We start from the raw sequence: 17511 nt of genomic DNA, 5'->3' as shown, positions 1-17511 counted from the left end.
GTAGAGTCGCATTTACCGTCTCGATTCGAAACACTTTGTCAAAAGACCGATCGATAAAACCGGGTTCAAGATCGGCAAGATCGGTTTAAAATTTCGTTTCAACCGATAGATTGAATTCTACGAGGATAAATGTAGCATTACTTTCATTGGCGTGGTCCACATTCCCTGCTCGAGGAGGGCGAACAAAACTTTCTATTTTGCATTCCCTGTCGCAAGTGTGAGAATCGATTCGAATCTAAATCCTACGACTCGATTCCGTGGAAAGCTATGCGATCACGTATCGTGGAAACACGTGGATCGAGAGGCGTGGATCGATATGAATCACGTGAAAACATTTCACACGCATCGAAACGACTCGTTCCGTATCGGTGATATATATATATATCGAAATTGTCGTGAAATTTTTTGAGAAATGCTTTCCCCGATACGCGACGCCAGGCCGACGATCGTCAACTTCGTTATATATTTATCGTGTATCTATTATTTATAAGTTGTAAGCTCTTTTGAACGAAGAGTGAGTAAAAACGGAACGTAATTCCGTTTAATCGAGGACGAGTTAGGATACAAGGGATGGGCGTCTCGAGAAGATGAACGCGGATCTAGCGCAATTGTGTAACGTTGTACGGTAAAACTCTGTTTATGTGAAATGATTGGAAGATCAGGGTTTTATTATCTTATTGATAAGTTAAAATTTTGTAATTTTATGCAAATATTTTGATTCGTTAAAAATTCTGGATTTTTTTCTTTTTTTAATAAGAATATAAAGGTAAGCAAGGTTCTGGTTAACTTGCGATTAAATTTTCTTTCTTTCGCATAAACAAAGTTTTTCTTGTAATCTTTTCTTGTCGATACAGAAGTGTCGACATGCACTTGTCTACTCATATTGTAAATATTTTATCTCGTTAGAATTAATATATCTAGCGGCTACCTAGTGATTTATACGTTTCAGTACTACGTCGATAAGGAACACGTCTCTCTTATACGTTTATAGTTGTTTTTTTTTATATTATATATATATATATATTATTTGTAAACGTGATCGAAAAGAAAAATGTATTTTAATGAAAAGAAAAAAAAACTCGTGTCCTATTTTTCTTTTCTTTTTTTTTTTTTTTTTTCTTGATACCTATTTAAGTTCCCATTCGCTGAACGGGTTAGAAAAGAAAGTAAAAGTACTGGAGGAAATCGTAAGTATGATAAACGTTCGATACGCGACATCTTCCGCGATTTTTTTGCATCTATACACGCGATTGCGTAATTCTCGATACGCTTTTGTAACTTCAATGTATATTAATTGAATTTTCAACGCGTGTTATTAGTACAATTCTAGAATTATAATTTTAACTTTTCCTTTTCGGAAACTTTTACAACGAAATTGTAAATTCTTGAAAAATTAGATGTCTAGATCAATTGTTTGTTTTTATTAATAAAAGAAAAATATCATCGAATACAATCAATTTCAATACGAACCGATATTTCATTATTTCTCTTTCAATTAAATTTTTATTATTGATTGAATTTTTCTTAGATAAGATATTACGCGTCTTCTGATTCAACGCGTGAAATTAGATCATTACGTCGCCAAGAAACAAGAAATGAAGTTACTCGCGTATATATTTAGCATTTGTACGCAGAGACGTGTAATTGCAGCGTGCAAATGTTAACGAGTCCGCCACTGACAACGATCTATTTTCTATTCGTGTTTTACAGTGGTTAAACGCACGCGAAAACCGCTTCCGTAAGAAAGAAATTAGAAAAAAATAAGGAAGTCGACGTCTGCAATTGCGTGCAAGCATCATTACATCACCAGAGATGCTTGTACTGTCCAAGTTTCTACGTTCTCACTACGATCCCATCATAAATAGCACGCGTGCAACCTCTTCGCCCGATTAAGGGCAACGTTCGAAAGGAGAATCGAGTTCGATTGAAATCTTGGGAGGTGCGATAGAATGATGCAATAGGTATCGATTAAATTGGATTACTCGAAGAATAGGGTATCGTAAATTTATTTTAATACAAATGCCACGAAACAGATCTAATCTTCGGAGATAATCGATTGATCTTTGAAACGAACGATTTGGAGAATTAAATTCTGATCTTTGGAGATCATAGATGGATTTTTGAGATGAACAAATGAAAATTTAATTCGATTCCTAAAGTATTAATATTCGATAGAAAATAATTTTTATTATTTTGAGAAAGGTAAAGATAAAAAATGAAAATTTCTTTTTTCCTAATATATGGATATACATATTCTAGGTATTTTTTTTTATTCTAGTATATAACGATAACGAAAACAAATGAAAAGAATCAAACAATAATCAGGAAACAGTGCGGAAGGGAATATATAGTTCTTTGTAAATAAATTCACTTTTGCGGTAAAAGTTAACTACATTGGTGAAAGTGATTGAAAACGAAAGGATCTGGTTAAAGTATTAAATCAAATCGCGTCAAGTTTATATGCAGCAAGTAGTTGCCAATATTCTTTTTTTTAAACTTCACTTTGAAATACAATTGTGAAAGCGCGCGAACCGAATGATTTATACGATATGAAGTCAAATTTCGACATATATTAAATGATAAATGTTTCTCTCGAGTCATTGTTAAATTATTTAATAATTATTGAATTCAATGGTATTTTAAAAGATTGATTTAATTAAAGTTAAAATTTATTCTATAGACAACTTCAATTATAAATTTAACATTCTATCCTTCATTTAATGAACTAATTTATTTTGAAGTTTTTGTTTTATAAGTGAAGACGAGAATAAATTATTTGATATAAATAAACAAAATGTTATTTAAATTTTTATATAAATTTTTATGATAAATATATGTTATTGTTAAATTGTAAAATTTTTAATTTATAGTAAATATAAATATATTATAGTATATCATAGTATATTTACGATTTTACAACTATCGGAGTTTAGCGAAAGTTGCATACCAACTTTATAGAACACTGTCTTACCGATGGAAGATTAATGAATCAATAGTTTTGATACAAAATATATTCGACAATAAATTATACTCGACATAACTTATAGAAGAATAATTGTAATTTTAATTGCAATTGAATGTAAATTTTAATTAAATTTATATTACAATTCATAAAAATAATATTATAATAATAAGTAAGCATAGTTAATGAAAAATAAATTCGTTATTTAAAATAAATATTTATCTTAATGTTCTTATTACATTTATTAACTATGTTTACTTTTAGAAAATTGTATTCACTCACCATTGCAATTGACGCATATTGTTGTTCGTATCGATTGTCGAAAAAATGCACAAAGAAATACGACGAAAGACGACAAAGTTTATTAACCTGTCAACAAAGATGCATATTGTTTTAATTTTTCTTCGCTTAAAGAATTTAGAAATGATTATGTTTTAATTAATTAATTAAATAATTAGATTAATCTTGGTTATTTTAATCATATTTGTGCCAAAAATGCTAATCTAACCTAAGATTATCAAATTGAGTTAAAAAATATCAAAACCATATAAAATCGACAAAATTATATATGCACAAAAAAATTTACTTACACTTAATTATAATTAATATCAAAGTTTGATTTCACACACTTTCACTTGTCTAAAACACTGAATTATTTTCACGAAATTTTCACGAGACGTTAACATTATGGCAAATTCGAACGTTACTACTGAAGCGATGCGCGCGCAATCATCGAAAGATATATCGAACGCGGCAAGTATCGAGATATATCGAATAAGGCGCGTATTTTCGTATATTTAAAAACATGTACAAAGCATTTTGAAACATTTGTGAAAAATTTGAAACAAAGAATTAAATATTTCAAATACGTTCTTTTAAGAAAAGCAGTATGTGTTGTAATATCTTTTTTCTATATATTTAAAATTGCTTCGCGTATTAATTAATAATATTTTTACGAAAGAACTTTTATGAAAGAAACTGTAGTATAACTTATTCAAGATACTGTCATCAATGAGTCATCATGATCGATATTCTATGATACATAATCAAATATGTATCTAGGATGAGAATTACTGGACAGTGCAATAACGATGTTGTCATCTGTATTTATAAACTACGGATATTTATAGTTTGTTTTTCCATAAAATGAAAAAAAATTAATGTAAAATAGATTTTAAAACAGTCTTAGAAATACATTATGCGATTCAAAATAACTCTGTGAAATTTAAAAATGTATTTTTAATATTATGGAACGCTTAAAACAAAATACCATTATTCAGTTCTCAGAGCAAGAATGTCAGTTGTTTCACAGGTAATAATGTAGGCGTGTCCATAAAACATACTCACGGTAATGCACGGTCTGTGGTTGCCTTACAATTAACACTGTATTCGCTAACTTCTTCCGGAAAGTTAGATTGCGTGTCCTGAAGTATATGTATATCCCTTAGATTCCTCCCCTTTTGACGTTTGAAGTATATACTCGCAAAGTATAATTATCACGATCAGCTTAGTTTCGTAATAATTCTTACCTAAAACCAACAGCAACCCTGTTTTCGAGTTCCAAGTATAATGAAAAATAAATCACATCACAAACGAAAAACTCAGGCAATTCAATTTCCTTTGTCATAAATTTCAAAATCTTTTGACAGTCAATCAAATACAGAAAGTTTAAGAAAATTAAATGCAATATCTTTTCGTGCGATCGTATATCAAAAATGTCTATATCTCTAATAAACAAAAAGAAAGATCAAAGATTTCATAACTATCGCAAGATAACATCTCTGCATAAAAGGAAGATGAAAAGTGAAATTGAAACGTCATTTCCTCTATTCCTAATTAAACGAAGATGAATACGTATTCCCGTATATAAAAGCAGAAATCTCGGCTCGAGGATCAAAAAAGATGACAGACAATTAATTCTTTTTTTTTTTTTTTTCAAATAAGCGCCCGGTAAACGCGTACTCGCGTATCAGAATCGCAAATGCGAGGTTAAGCAACGCGACTGTCTTAAAATTCCCAATAACAATGACTCGAAACTACTAACTGACTAAGTAGAGGGAGTGCAACGACAAACCGCGAGAGATTGAACAACAAGGAGATCTAAAGGGGAGATATACAACCGATAGGTCCACGACAGAGGCATATCAAAGTGGCATCAAAAAAATGAATCTCTGTACGAAACTTGGAGGAAATTGCATGATGTAATAATTGTCCTGTGGGAGTGTCTAGAATAGAACTCGAATACCACAATACGAGATGTTGCACACTATGGGAACTATTGTTACAGATTTTACAGACTACTACTGTTCTTGTCTGGCCGCGTACTCCCACGTGGCTTTCACTCGTGTCCTCTCGAGTCCAAAACTTCTTCTATTCTGTCGTCGCTGTTTCCTCTTTGTCTTTGCGCCCACCATCTGTAAAGAAACTTCCGCTCTTTCTTGTCGCCGCTTTGCGCGTACTTTCATCGTGATCCACGCGAAATTTTTTTTTTTGTTCCGTTCTTTCTTTTTTGTTCGTGGCGAGAAATGAAATGTTTCGACTATTCTTCAAGAATAATTAATAATCGTAAGCAGATGCAATGGAAAAAACCATTGGAATTTTGAGTTCAGATTAGGTATCGTTAGATACACGCTTTGTGAATGATGTCTTTAAAACAATATGACTAATAGACACGTTTAAAAGGAATTACGTACGATGAACGCAATCTGATCTGAAATATTTATTACTTGTTAAAAAAACGTTTATTATACTTTAGATCTGTTGGTAAACGAAAAGAAAACATATAAACGAAATGGAACAATTATATGCTGTAAATTTTATGTAAAACATGGTATATCAAAATGGAAATTTATCAATAATCTGAAAAGTACTTCGAAAAAATGTTATTTCGTTGAAACTGAATGTAAACTTAATTATTCCATTGATCCAAATTGATCGATAGAAACAAAAACCAAAAGTGAATGAAAATTGTGCAATTTTCAATTCCGGAGGCAAGAATGTTTGATTAACGCTTATTATTCAATATTACACCTTCTCGTAAGCAACGTTTAGGGGTCATCAAGGTTGAGCGCGTCGTTGGAGAGCAAGTTGAGGTGGAAAGGGTGGTGGTTGTACGCTGTGTCACTCTATATATAAAGTGGCAGTGGGCACCCCACGCGATATTAAGAACGTTCACCGCATCTGCGGTAACATGGTTTCCAGTTACAAGGTATTTACTTACCGCTCGAACTACTTACGGCTCACCGATCAGTGTGGCAACGTGTTCATCGTATCTATCAATTGATTAATATCGAACAACTACAAAGGCTAATTTAACGCAGCGAAATTTAATTATACGATATATCTCGCGGGATATAACCGATATTATATCCATTGTGTATTCTCGGTGATTGTGAATATTGCAGTGCATCGTTTTCACTTTTCAGTGCACAGTTCTCGGTAGTTCTTTGCCGGTGCTTCGACGTCTCTAATAAATTCAGTTTAACCGGTTTAAGTGAAGAGTGTGTCCCAGAGTGATTTTTCGATTCGTCCACGATTCGATATTTTTCCACCCTTTTTGTCCCTCTTTAAAACACTTCCTTTTATCGTAAACAGCTTTTTCTTTACCAACGATCATTTTTTTTCTAAAATCGTTTTTATATGTAATGTAATATAAACGCAAGTGTTACGATCAAGAAATCTGAATATTCTTTCGTAACAAGCGCTAATGTCGATCGATGTGACATTAGTTTCTTTTATCATTAACTATTCGTATCCTAAGCGATAAAGATTATTGAATTAAACATAAGATGTGCCAATTATATTTAACTATCCGTTCACAGAGATCATTATCTGCCGCCGTCGAGATGACGCCATGGCTGATGGCAATTTTCTGTCTGGTTACCGCGGGCTGTTCAAACGTCACGGACCAGCAAACATCCGAGACACACCACGATCAACAGGTGGCGATCCTGAAACAGATCAGAAAAGTGAATGAAGACGGTTCTTACACTTACGGTTACGAGGCTGGGGATGGATCTTTCAAGGTAAGACTAAATAGCTTGCACCGTTTAATGCGAAAGGTATGTAATGGGCGTTCTACGTTTCTTAATACTCGAGAGATTTATCGTTGTAACGTAACGCGTTTCATAATTCGAGTGATCTTCTAAGAGGTACTGTTTGAACAAGCAAATTGTGCAATTAAATTGTTAAATTGTTAAATATTGACATCGTTTATATTTTCTAATTGTTGGAAATAAAGGAAACAGCCTCTTCGAGTAATTTGAACAGCTTAATTGCGCAGAGTTCTCTCTTGAAACATCGCTAATAGAGCGAATAAAGTAGGTTAAATTTATGCAATAGAAAACATGAAAGTGCTTGGCATAAATTATCAATTTCGAGTAACGTAGCGAATATCTTACGTTTGTACGATGTTTTCTTAAAATCAAATAATTTAATAATATCCGTTTGATATAAATGATAAATATTTTGAAAATTTGTCGATCAACGAGGAAATTTGCTGAACGGAAGAAATTATTGTCAGGTCGAGAGCCGTGACGTTTTAGGCAACATCAAGGGTACGTTCGGTTTCGTCGACGCGGATGGTGAAATTAAGAGGGTATCGTACTCTTCCTCTAATGGAACAGGATTTAAAGCAACCACGGTGTCGCCATTGCAGGAGCACGTGTCCGTCGTACAAAGCATTCCACGCCTAAATCGCACCACCACGACCAAGAAACCAAACATCGTCTACCCTTCCTCGACCGAAGCATCCACAAAATCGTCGGTGGTCCAATCCATACCGCGAAACAGAAAGACGACGACGACCACTTCCACGACCACAACCACCACCACCACCACGGAACAACCGAGGACGATATTCAGTCATTATCTGAAAGGAACGGGGAAGAGTAGGCCACGTTTCATTATCAACGGCCAACAGAGGCCACTGATAATCGAAGAGGAAAGCGCAGAGGACGAGGATTCTCAGATAAATCGTCCAACCACGGATGACAAAACGTCCACGTACAGAAAGATCATTTTTGCCAAACGGCCGGTCGATCAAACTTTACGGCCCATCTCTGACGATTTCATCGAGAAAGAGGACGAAACCAAAGTGACGAGTGGGAATAATTTAAGGAGGCAGCTGCACGAAGACACCACGAAACCTAGTCCGATCGTAGAGGGGAGTAACGACGATCATTCCGACGTTTACGGTGGTTCCTTGTCCACGACTCGACCCCTGTTCACCACGTCCACTCCACCAAGGGTTCTGCAACGCGTCTCGCCGGCTGGTCGAGTGGAAAAGCCGAAAGTGTACGTCAATCGGGAGAACCTAGCCCCGGCAAGATCGTTCGAGAACGTAAATTCCAGAGCTTTCGAAGCGGAGACGAAAACGGTTCCGGAGGAGCGTGTCTCGCCTCAACCAATTTTGATTCGTGGCCCTCCACGCGTGGCGGAAAATCGAGAGTATCTGCGCCAAAGCACGGAGCCGATCTTCGTCAGACAACAGCCGGAACAGTTCTTGCGCGAAGTACCGGGAGGAAGAATATTAGTCCCCGCTCAACAGAACATCGAGGAGGATCCCGCTTACAGGCCTCTCTCTGTCAACAGAATCTTGTTGCGCCCTCTGCCAGGCCAACAGCCACTTTACTCCACGACGACGGACGCGAACATTCACTATCTAACGGAGAATCCTCTCCCGGAGCAAGAAGAGGACCCAAGAGTCGCGATGGCGCCGGGCTACATGCGTCCAAGGCCCTTCCCGCGGCCCGTCATCTTCCAAGAGCCAAGGCCCAGGCCCGTGTTGAGACCCGTCTCCCCACCTGTCACTCCAATCGACGATAGGGAGTACCAAACGACCTCGGAATATCCTTACAGGAGCAGCACTCTGGCCTTGCCCCCGGAACCACCGAATCCAATCAATCCACCTCTGAGCAGACGCGACTTCCAATTGCTGTTGAGGAGGTTGCTGGTCAGCCAGTACGGCGTCCAGGCTCTCTCCTATCCGAAAACTTACCTGGAGGACGCCTTGTACGATCAGCAACCGTATCCCTCTTATCAGCCGGGCTATCAGACTGTCGCGCCGCGAGCGGAAATTGGCTACGATCAGCAAGTCCCGCTTCAGTACGGCGACCGTGTCCCCGTCAGACGTCCCACCGTGTACACCAGCAGGGCCTTGAGTCCTGTCTATCAACCGCAACAGTACGAGGATTACAACGACGGAAGGTACTCGAAGAGGGTATACAGGCAGAAGTTCTACGCGCAAGAGGTCGGTGACGAGGGGGACGAAATATTGCCCGCGCCTATCCGAGAAGCTTTGCTGCTGAGGATGCTGCAACTGGCGATCAACGCTGAACGACCATCCACCATGGTCACGTCGCCGGTTATGACCACAACGACGCCTGCTTCGAGGTACAGGAAGACTGGACCGGTTAGAAGCGTGCAGATTATCACCGATGAGGAGGAGGAAGGGAAGGAAACGATGAAGAAGAAGATGTGAGAAATTCTATGTTGACGACTTCTCTACGTGGTTATTATTATGAGATCAAAGAGGAGTTGAGCGTTGGAATTTAGTTCATTTTTTTTATAACGAATAGTAGTAGTTTCGTTTCGCAGAATTTATGCGAGGTTACGCGTACGAGTGATTTCAGAAATTAAATAGGATGATGTAATTGTAATTGCGTAGAAAAGTTAATGTTTGAACTGTAGAATATATATATATATATATGGTTTTTAGGGAATGACACGTGTTGACAATTTAAATAGATTCGAAACATTAAAGGATAAGCTATAAGAAGTACACGTAAATTTGTAAGCAAAAAAATTGTTTCACAATTGTTTGTACAATTTAGACAAGATGTTTCGAAATATATTATTTATTTTTCTATTATATTAATTACGATGTAATCATCCCTGAAGGGGAAGAATTTTATGAAGAAGAAATTTCATAAAGCTGTATGCTTGAACCGTTCTCACACTCGACGTCCCATTTTTTTTTTTTTTTTTTTTTACGTTTCCCTCGAAATTATACCTCATACTCGTTCCAATCACTTGTCAAAAGAATTACAAGGTTGCTTATCTTCTTCGACAATTAATTTTCTCGTCCAAAGAAACGTACAATCATAACGTACAAGTCGTCGACAATCTTAATTGCAGTAGCTGGACACAGAGATCATCGTTTCCATAATGAGAAGATACACGAGAGAAGAGCGTGAGAATAAAGGAAAAGCGGCGTCGATAAGGGGATCGTGGCGACACAGTTTTCACGGAACAACACGGACCGGTATCGTCAGCGAAACGAATCGACTTCTATGAAAGGGAAAACGTCCCACGTGTGTTCGTCCATACGATTTTCCGCACGGCAACTTTCAACTATCTCGCAACGACTCGTTCTTGCTTTCGAGTCGGATCGTCGTTACATTTAAGTCGACGAAAATACGGTGTGTATATGGTCAATCTAGTACAATTACGTTGATCTTGCATACACAGCTGCTGCGTTTACTGTATTTCACTCTGTGTGTCACGTAGCGTAGAAGTTTCCAAAGAGACGAGCAGAAAGTACTTTAATTTAGCTCAAAGGTATAATTGGATACGTTCAGTCGTCATTGTCGAAATTTTGTTGTTTATTAAATTTAGATCTTCTTATTTCACTCTTTTTTTCATTAATTTGATTTATTATTTTTGTCCACAATTTTCTTGTATCGTAAAATTTTCAATTTTATTTAGAATGATATGAATTTACTTGAACGTATGAATACTGAACGTATCCAAATCAACGTCCTTCAGCCTTCGTTCCATATTGTAAATATAATTTTATACAAAACTAGTGTAATGTACTTATATCGAAATAAAAACGAGATATAGATGGTAGATATAAACTATATGGTGTGAAAATTCATTTCATAAGTCTCTGAGAGCCGGCATAGAATAATAACATGCCTACCTGTTGGTAATTAGCATCGCGGGTTGCGACACTTTGCTGCTGGATACGAGAACTCGTATTTGTTAGACGGTCGCATTGCCTGCACGATGGCTACACGACAGGGGCGTAGATCATGAGATTTTGCACGTTAGTTTCCACGTATTCTTTTTACCTCTTGCCAAATCTCTCATAGAGATACACTTCAAGAATTTTATTTTGGTTTTCGCGAAAGAATATCCAATCGAATCGTTTTAAAAACGGATTCAAAAAATTTTCGATTTTCGACACATCACTTTGACATCGAGAATTGTTACAACAAAACGATTTATTTCTTCGTTCCAAAGATATCTATCGATAAATTGATCCGTGCATGAATTCGAAAAAATTTTCAATTTGTTCGTTAAAGACCATTGGACAAATATCGTGAAATTGATGTCGATCACAATAACTGGGCATTTATCGAGAAATAGAACGGAAACGGATAGTTTAATAGAGGAAAGAATTTTTTTCACGGCAAGCAACCTTTCGGTTTTTCTACTGGGACCGGATGCATACGTGAAAGGTTCTTGTTAAGAAACGAGGAGGTATTCGCCAACTGGACGGTGTTCCTATAGTTTGCAACTGTGTGTGACTTCCGGTACCCTGTGAACACTGCCAATAACGAGCGTATTTTTTTTAATATAAACCATCTAGGTAAATAAGAACAGTTGGAGGTCGTTTCCACCCATATAATTGGAGCAACAACTTCTTTTCATCGACTTTCCTCTTCGTTTGTAATGGAAAGTTGTAAAAGATATACGTGCTTAAGATAGACTCATTGTTTTGTCGCGTATGTATGTATCTGTGCATGATACCTTCACGATCGGCAAAGAAACACAAAGGCAAAGAGAAAGAAAGGGGAATTCGCAGGGATAAGATACGATCTCGATAAGTTCAGGTAACAATCGTGTAGTAAAATATCAGGAGAGAGAGAGAGAGAGAGAGAGAGAGAGAGAGAGAGAGAGAGAGAGAGAGAGAGAGAGAGAGAGAGAGAGAGAGAGAGAGAGCTATATTCTATACAACGCTTTACTTTTGACGCTTTACGCAAGCGTATTTATTGCGCTAACATAAAAATGAATAATTAGGTAAGGTAATAACGCGAAATCGATCAAATTTCTAATTTATTTTAATCCGTTGCTTTAATATTCGAGTATCTTGGGAATATTTAAGAAAGCTCGATCATCCATTAATTTCTTAAAGCTTAAACGTTTCGAAAAAGTAGACTCGATCGGTTTCGCTTCTGAATATATGACTAGTGTCACACAACCGTTTGACTCCAACCACGAAAAGTGAGACAACAGATATGAATGTGTAACGTACACCTATAATTAAACTTAAACAATTTAAGCATAACAAATCCGCAGTCGCTCAAAACTTTAAAATAATTCCTCCGATATTTTGTACAAATATCAACGAAACATGAAGTTAACAATCCTTAGATACAAAAAAAAAAAAGAAAATACTGAACTGAATATCGAAATTCTCACGTGAATGACCGTGAATCTAAGTGGACGCCTGCGAAACTTCCGAGTGGACCGAGGCGGAACGAGGCACGTTTCTCGCGCTTTCGGCGTCCTCCTCGAGCGGATAAGGATTGAAAGGTTCCGTTTGCACGGCCACGTCCTCGTAATCGAGCTCCAACGCGTCTTGCTCGTAAATTGCATCGTGACTCCGTGGCCGTGCCACGGAAGGTATCCACGGTTGCGGCGTGCCTTTTCCAAGCGCCAAGAAAACCGCGGCAGTCGTTAACAGAACGACGGAAGCGACACCGAACACCAATCGCCACGAGCCGGCTATCTAAAATAAAAAAATTGTTCTTCTTTATTGTGATTGTAATTAAATTGATGGAAAAAAATGTAAAATATTCCATCGAATACGTGGTTAAATTGTTAAGTGATTTTACTTGTGATTTCGCAATTGAGGGAAAAAGAAGAAAAGAAAAGAAAAAAGAAAAAACGAAGTGTAGTAGGATTTTAATTGGAGGATAGTTTGAATACTTACACTTGAATAACCGACAGTTAATGGGCTGTAAGGAAGTTAGAATTGGAAGATCGTTAAAATTGTTATTGCGGTTTCATTAACATAAACAAGCGTGAAAGGTTTAATGTTTCCTGTGGTATTTTTATCACAGAGAGACTTTTACTTGTAAGAGGAAGCCGGACATTAAAATGGAGATTGGAATATGTCTGTCTATATAACATAATAAACATATATGAATTGGCAAAAATTTTACTAGCAAATTTGAACTTACAGAGCCATGAAGAGCTTGAGTGACAAAGTAATTGGCGGCCAATAGACCTGCCGCGCCTAAAGTCGAGCACAATGCGCACGCGGCCGCTGCACAGGCTGGAGATTCTACAGGAGCCAGGTCCGCTATGGCCGCCAAAGCTCCTGCTGGTGCGGTGCCAGATACGAGGAGGGCGGCTATGCCTAACCAGGCTGCCCCTAATGCCTGGCAGCCAGCGTAGCCAGCGACGAAAAGTAGGGCAGCTGGTATAAAATGAGCTGCGACAAACAACGAATTAATTCAATTTTTTAGATAAAAATCTAATTCGATGAAATTAAGAAATAGCTAATTGTTCATAATAATTAACAAATTGATCGATTAATGCAATGAATACGTACCGGTATAAACGACCAACTTTCTTGCCGTGGTCGTGGAAACTATTTTCGATTCACGAACGTGATCCACGAGAAGACCACATGTTAAAGCAGCCATGAAATGTCCAATGTGAGGTAACGTCGTCAAGACAGAATCCTTGAAATCATTGAAAGATAAACGTTCATTTTGCAGTACAAAATGAAGGATCGAACGTGTTTTAATTCGTTTAATATATGTATATATCGTTGAAAAATATTCACATTGGCCGTTGAGAATCCATAAATGAGCTTCAGATATTTCGTCATACCAAGAGCGAGAGTTGCATCGCCCCATTGATTTCCCATCGTTGCCACTGCGGATGCCCAAACAGGAACGGATCGCAGTAATTTCCCCCATGGAATCACAGCTGCCTATTATTAATTTCATATTCAAATGTTTCTTTTTCTTTTTAATGTAATTTTTTGTTTCCGTTATTTAACATTTTACTCAACATTTAGCGCGGAAACAATTTTACATAAAGCTTCATTAATCTTTTAAAACAAAAAAATTATTAACATAATTCGTAGAACATTTTCTCTATATGATTCGTGTCGTAATAATAATCTGAATTAAATATTGCCAAAAGAAGGATACAGAAAAAAAAAAGAAAATCGTCCATTTAAAATAGATAAAGGGAAAATTTGATCTTACATTTGTGTCGTGCTGGTAGGATTTTGGTGTGTCTTTGACGAATCGACCAAAAGAGAAATACCAACATAGTGCAATGCAAACGAGACCATAACAAAGCGAGTCTCGTCCAAAACTTCGAACGACAGCTGTTCCTATCCATCCTGTGAGACAGTATCCAACACTGACAGCTATTAGCAAATGTAATATTTTATTAATCTCGCTATAAATATATGCAATTATATTCAAATCTTGATATTAAAATTAATAATAATTTACCAGCGTAACAACTGAAGTACCAACTTCTATGAGTGCTCTTAAACCAAGTCATAGCGAGCATATGAGCAGCAGGCATAGTTGCACCCTGCAAGTGAGAAACCCCATCAGTGATTAACGATTTCTCTACTATCCTTTTTATCCTTATTTTTTTCTAAAATTATATTATGCACATTATAATTTCCATGATGTAATATCCATTTAATTCTTACGGTACATAATCCCTGAAACAGACGAAGCGCTACATGAGACGGGCCTCTCCATGCAGCTGGTACCAATAAAGATGCCAAGCAAGCGCTAAGAACCGCACGTGAAAACACCATAGATGGGCCCGATCTTCCCCATACTAAACATCCTCCTAAAATCGGACCTGCCACTTGTCCCCACAAAAACGCTTCTCTCATTATAGATTCTGCGCGTTCTTCGGGTGGTAACTGGAAAGTGTTATTCCTTTTTGTAAAAAGAGATGTTCCTCGGCAAAGTAAAAAAAATACTTAATAAAATTTCTTACCTCCATTAATATAACTTCGAAGTCTTCGGTGCGATTACGACTACTGATGTTGACCAGCATTTCACAATGCCACGATGTGTCAATGATGGCATGATTGTCTTTTTGATTGGCAAGTAACGCAACCGAGGAACTCACCTCCACCGCGCCACAAAGTGCAAATCCAACTGCAACAAGCGCAGCAACGATGTGTCGCGCTCGTACAGCCGCTAAATCAATTATTAAACAGCGATATTTAATAAATTTTATCATAAAAATTATTGTTATTTTTGCTACAAAAAAAACAATATTCGAAAATATTTTATTATATAAGGAATATTTATATATGAAGTTTCAGATGATGTGTAGATGTTATATTTTTAAATTAGTACATTCTATTTTCAAAATAATTTTAATTCTTTTTATCGTATTATCAGGCGACAGCAAGCGAGTGTTATGCACATTGTATACATATATTATCAGCGCTGTTATACATCGTCTCTAACTGTTTGTTTTTGATAAATTGATTAAACAATAGATTTCATAATTTCGGTTTTTAATTCAGAGTTAAGGAAATATTTTCTAATTATCCATTATATTATATATCAATTTATCGATAACAAATTTGAAAGAATATACGTTTTTTTTTGGTTTGTAAAATAAGAAAAATATCATAAATTCAATTATAATAAAAATGACAATGGATTTTTCATAACACAAGGACAAATTGATGACATAATTATCGTCTATTTTTATTAAGATATCGATAAAGAATTCAATTTATTATTTATTTATTACTTTAAATCGTATTTATCTTATGTTTAATTGGACGAACCTCGAACTTCGTATGCGGCTTGCTTTATCTGAACACTGCTACGTTTCACCAACTGCACTTTACCTCTTTTAACAAACTCTTCCATCTCACGATAGTCGAAAGGAGCAAAATCGACGTGTGCATACCTCTTTTATCGTACGATTCTATGCCTATTATCTCATTACTATTCCGTGCAATGCAAACGACCTCGACTTTGGTTTCCTTAAAACGTAGTACAAATAATGATTCTTAAAAATAATAAATATCCGATGATAAGAGATTTCCTTGTTCATTTTTCATACGCACTTTATAAAGTGAAGATAGAATAAAAAATTCCATGTATATCTCGAGTAGGGAAACAGGAAAATTATATTATTGCAATTGAGATACACAATTAATAATCTGATATACAATCTATAAATTTTCAAGTTTTAATCATCACGTGAAAAATTTTACGAGTTTGATACAATGTTTATTTACATCGATCTTATTACTTACTTTATTAAGTATTGACATATATCACAAACTTGTTCTCGGTTTAAAAAAATACTCTTGTAATAACAGCGTACATTTTAAATTACAAATATCACAAGTAATACCAGGTTTAATGTTAAAATAACTATTTCAACTCTATCATTACATCGTATAACTTTTTAATAGCTTCTGCTAACCGATCTAAATAATCACCGTCTTGTCAAATTAATATCTCCTCTCGAAAGATTTTCCCCTTTACCTTTCATTTCCAGCGCCGCATGTCTCAACTGGACGCTCCCACGTTTAAGACGAACGAGCGCTGCCATATTTATCACACGTGTCGATGCACGACAGTTCGAGTTTTCATTACGCGACAATTACACAGATTTATGCACATTTTACGATCTCGTGGAAAGAAACGCAGCGATCTCTCACTGACACCTCGTCGCACCGTGACACGGGTCAATACGGCCGCCTCGTGTTCCACGAACCGCACTTGTCATCCGTGAGCGCGAGTGAATGAACATCTCTCGTTAACGAGACTTGATACAATAAGTACCTATACCAGGTCAGCCTTGAACCACCGTTTGATGCCTGCTCCGTGATATTTTCACGTCCGTGCCACAAAACGATATCGCGCACCCAACAATTTTATACGTGATAACGACCGAATTCCAACAACCTGGTTTCGTTATCAGAAATCTGGGAAATATTAAACGAATCTGTGAAATGTTTAATTGTTTTATTTTTTGCGATAACGCGCCTGCTCAAAAGACTCAGGCTTTGAAATCTTCGCTTCACTTCGAAGGAGTGAAGAAAGTATTTTAGATTACACAATGTAATTACACAATGTTTAAGTATGATGTTACTGACTGATTATATTGTAGACGAATATCTAGAATAGATTAAATGAGCAGATATTTATTTATATCATCCATACAGTTTTTGAATGTAGCGAGTATAGTTTTAATAAATTGTAGTTCTCTTCTTCTCTTCTTCTTTTTATTTTTTTTTCTTTTTTTTTTTCTTTTTCTTTTTTTTAGTGGAATCTTCTTCTTCTGATTGTTGATTCTACTCTTATTTTTTTACGTTCGTTTCTGTACAGACGCATTCATACTTCTTCGTTTCTTAGATGCTATTTCTTCTCGAAAAGAAGAGGTTGAAGTACAAAGACAGATGTATAGGTTTATTAAAAAATAACACTTACACTTATAAATACGATTATTGGTGTCGAAATACTTATCGTTCGTAGATAATATCGTGACACTCGATAATTCAACAACTTTCC

At 36.3% G+C, this 17511-nt stretch overlaps 3 protein-coding genes across 9 annotated transcripts in view; 1 reads left to right on the top strand and 2 right to left on the bottom strand.

Moving 5' to 3' along the window:
* Nucleotides 1-3673, bottom strand: part of LOC116414538 (uncharacterized) — a 118998-nt gene extending 115325 nt beyond the window's left edge. Inside the window, exons 1-2 of the mRNA XM_086904076.1 lie at nucleotides 3553-3673; nucleotides 3245-3331 (exon numbers count right to left, since the gene is read on the bottom strand). The gene's annotated coding sequence lies outside the window, so the exon portion shown is untranslated. The remainder of the gene's footprint in view (nucleotides 1-3244; nucleotides 3332-3552) is intronic.
* A 2444-nt stretch (nucleotides 3674-6117) lies between these two features.
* On the top strand, nucleotides 6118-10824 carry LOC116413837 (uncharacterized). 6 transcript variants are annotated; one of them, XM_086904074.1, is made up of 3 exons: nucleotides 6118-6548; nucleotides 6784-6987; nucleotides 7620-10824. In XM_086904074.1, the coding sequence occupies exons 2-3, from the start codon at nucleotides 6808-6810 to the stop codon at nucleotides 9441-9443; spliced, it is 2004 nt and encodes a 667-aa protein (XP_086760200.1). In that variant the 5' UTR covers nucleotides 6118-6548; nucleotides 6784-6807; the 3' UTR covers nucleotides 9444-10824. The 6 variants fall into 6 exon arrangements, with proteins under 6 accessions (XP_086760200.1, XP_086760198.1, XP_012343397.2 ...); XM_086904072.1 differs by having other exon boundaries at nucleotides 6120-6548; nucleotides 7485-10824; XM_012487943.3 differs by having other exon boundaries at nucleotides 6124-6170.
* A 1105-nt stretch (nucleotides 10825-11929) lies between these two features.
* On the bottom strand, nucleotides 11930-17045 carry LOC100867530 (sialin). 2 transcript variants are annotated; one of them, XM_003694536.4, is made up of 9 exons: nucleotides 16483-17045; nucleotides 14960-15165; nucleotides 14661-14882; nucleotides 14452-14536; nucleotides 14197-14363; nucleotides 13767-13916; nucleotides 13530-13662; nucleotides 13156-13409; nucleotides 11930-12701 (listed from the first exon to the last, which is right to left on the bottom strand). In XM_003694536.4, the coding sequence occupies exons 1-9, from the start codon at nucleotides 16547-16549 to the stop codon at nucleotides 12408-12410; spliced, it is 1578 nt and encodes a 525-aa protein (XP_003694584.1). In that variant the 5' UTR covers nucleotides 16550-17045; the 3' UTR covers nucleotides 11930-12407. The 2 variants fall into 2 exon arrangements, with proteins under 2 accessions (XP_003694584.1, XP_086760195.1); XM_086904069.1 differs by lacking the exon at nucleotides 16483-17045 and adding an exon at nucleotides 15771-15971.
* Between the last annotated feature and the right edge of the window lie 466 nt (nucleotides 17046-17511).

This window comes from Apis florea, unplaced genomic scaffold, assembly GCF_048593485.1.
Source record: "Apis florea isolate Af1SG1 unplaced genomic scaffold, ASM4859348v1 contig_2293_pilon, whole genome shotgun sequence".
Lineage (NCBI taxonomy): Eukaryota > Metazoa > Arthropoda > Insecta > Hymenoptera > Apidae > Apis > Apis florea.
This window is presented reverse-complemented; position numbering and strand designations above follow the sequence as displayed.

Excerpts from the sequence above, each read along its gene's own strand:
- LOC116413837 (XM_012487941.3), top strand. The coding sequence starts at position 6,751 with ATGTGCCAATTATATTTAACTATCCGTTCACAGAGATCATTATCTGCC. Across the intron at positions 6,988-7,484 it reads CTGGGGATGGATCTTTCAAG|GTCGAGAGCCGTGACGTTTT; the intron begins GTAAGACTAAAT and ends AATTATTGTCAG.
- LOC100867530 (XM_086904069.1), bottom strand. The coding sequence starts at position 15,855 with ATGGAAGAGTTTGTTAAAAGAGGTAAAGTGCAGTTGGTGAAACGTAGC. Across the intron at positions 13,663-13,766 it reads ATGGATTCTCAACGGCCAAT|GATTCTGTCTTGACGACGTT; the intron begins GTGAATATTTTT and ends AATGATTTCAAG. Across the intron at positions 12,702-13,155 it reads CTCAAGCTCTTCATGGCTCT|ATAGCCGGCTCGTGGCGATT; the intron begins GTAAGTTCAAAT and ends TTTTTATTTTAG.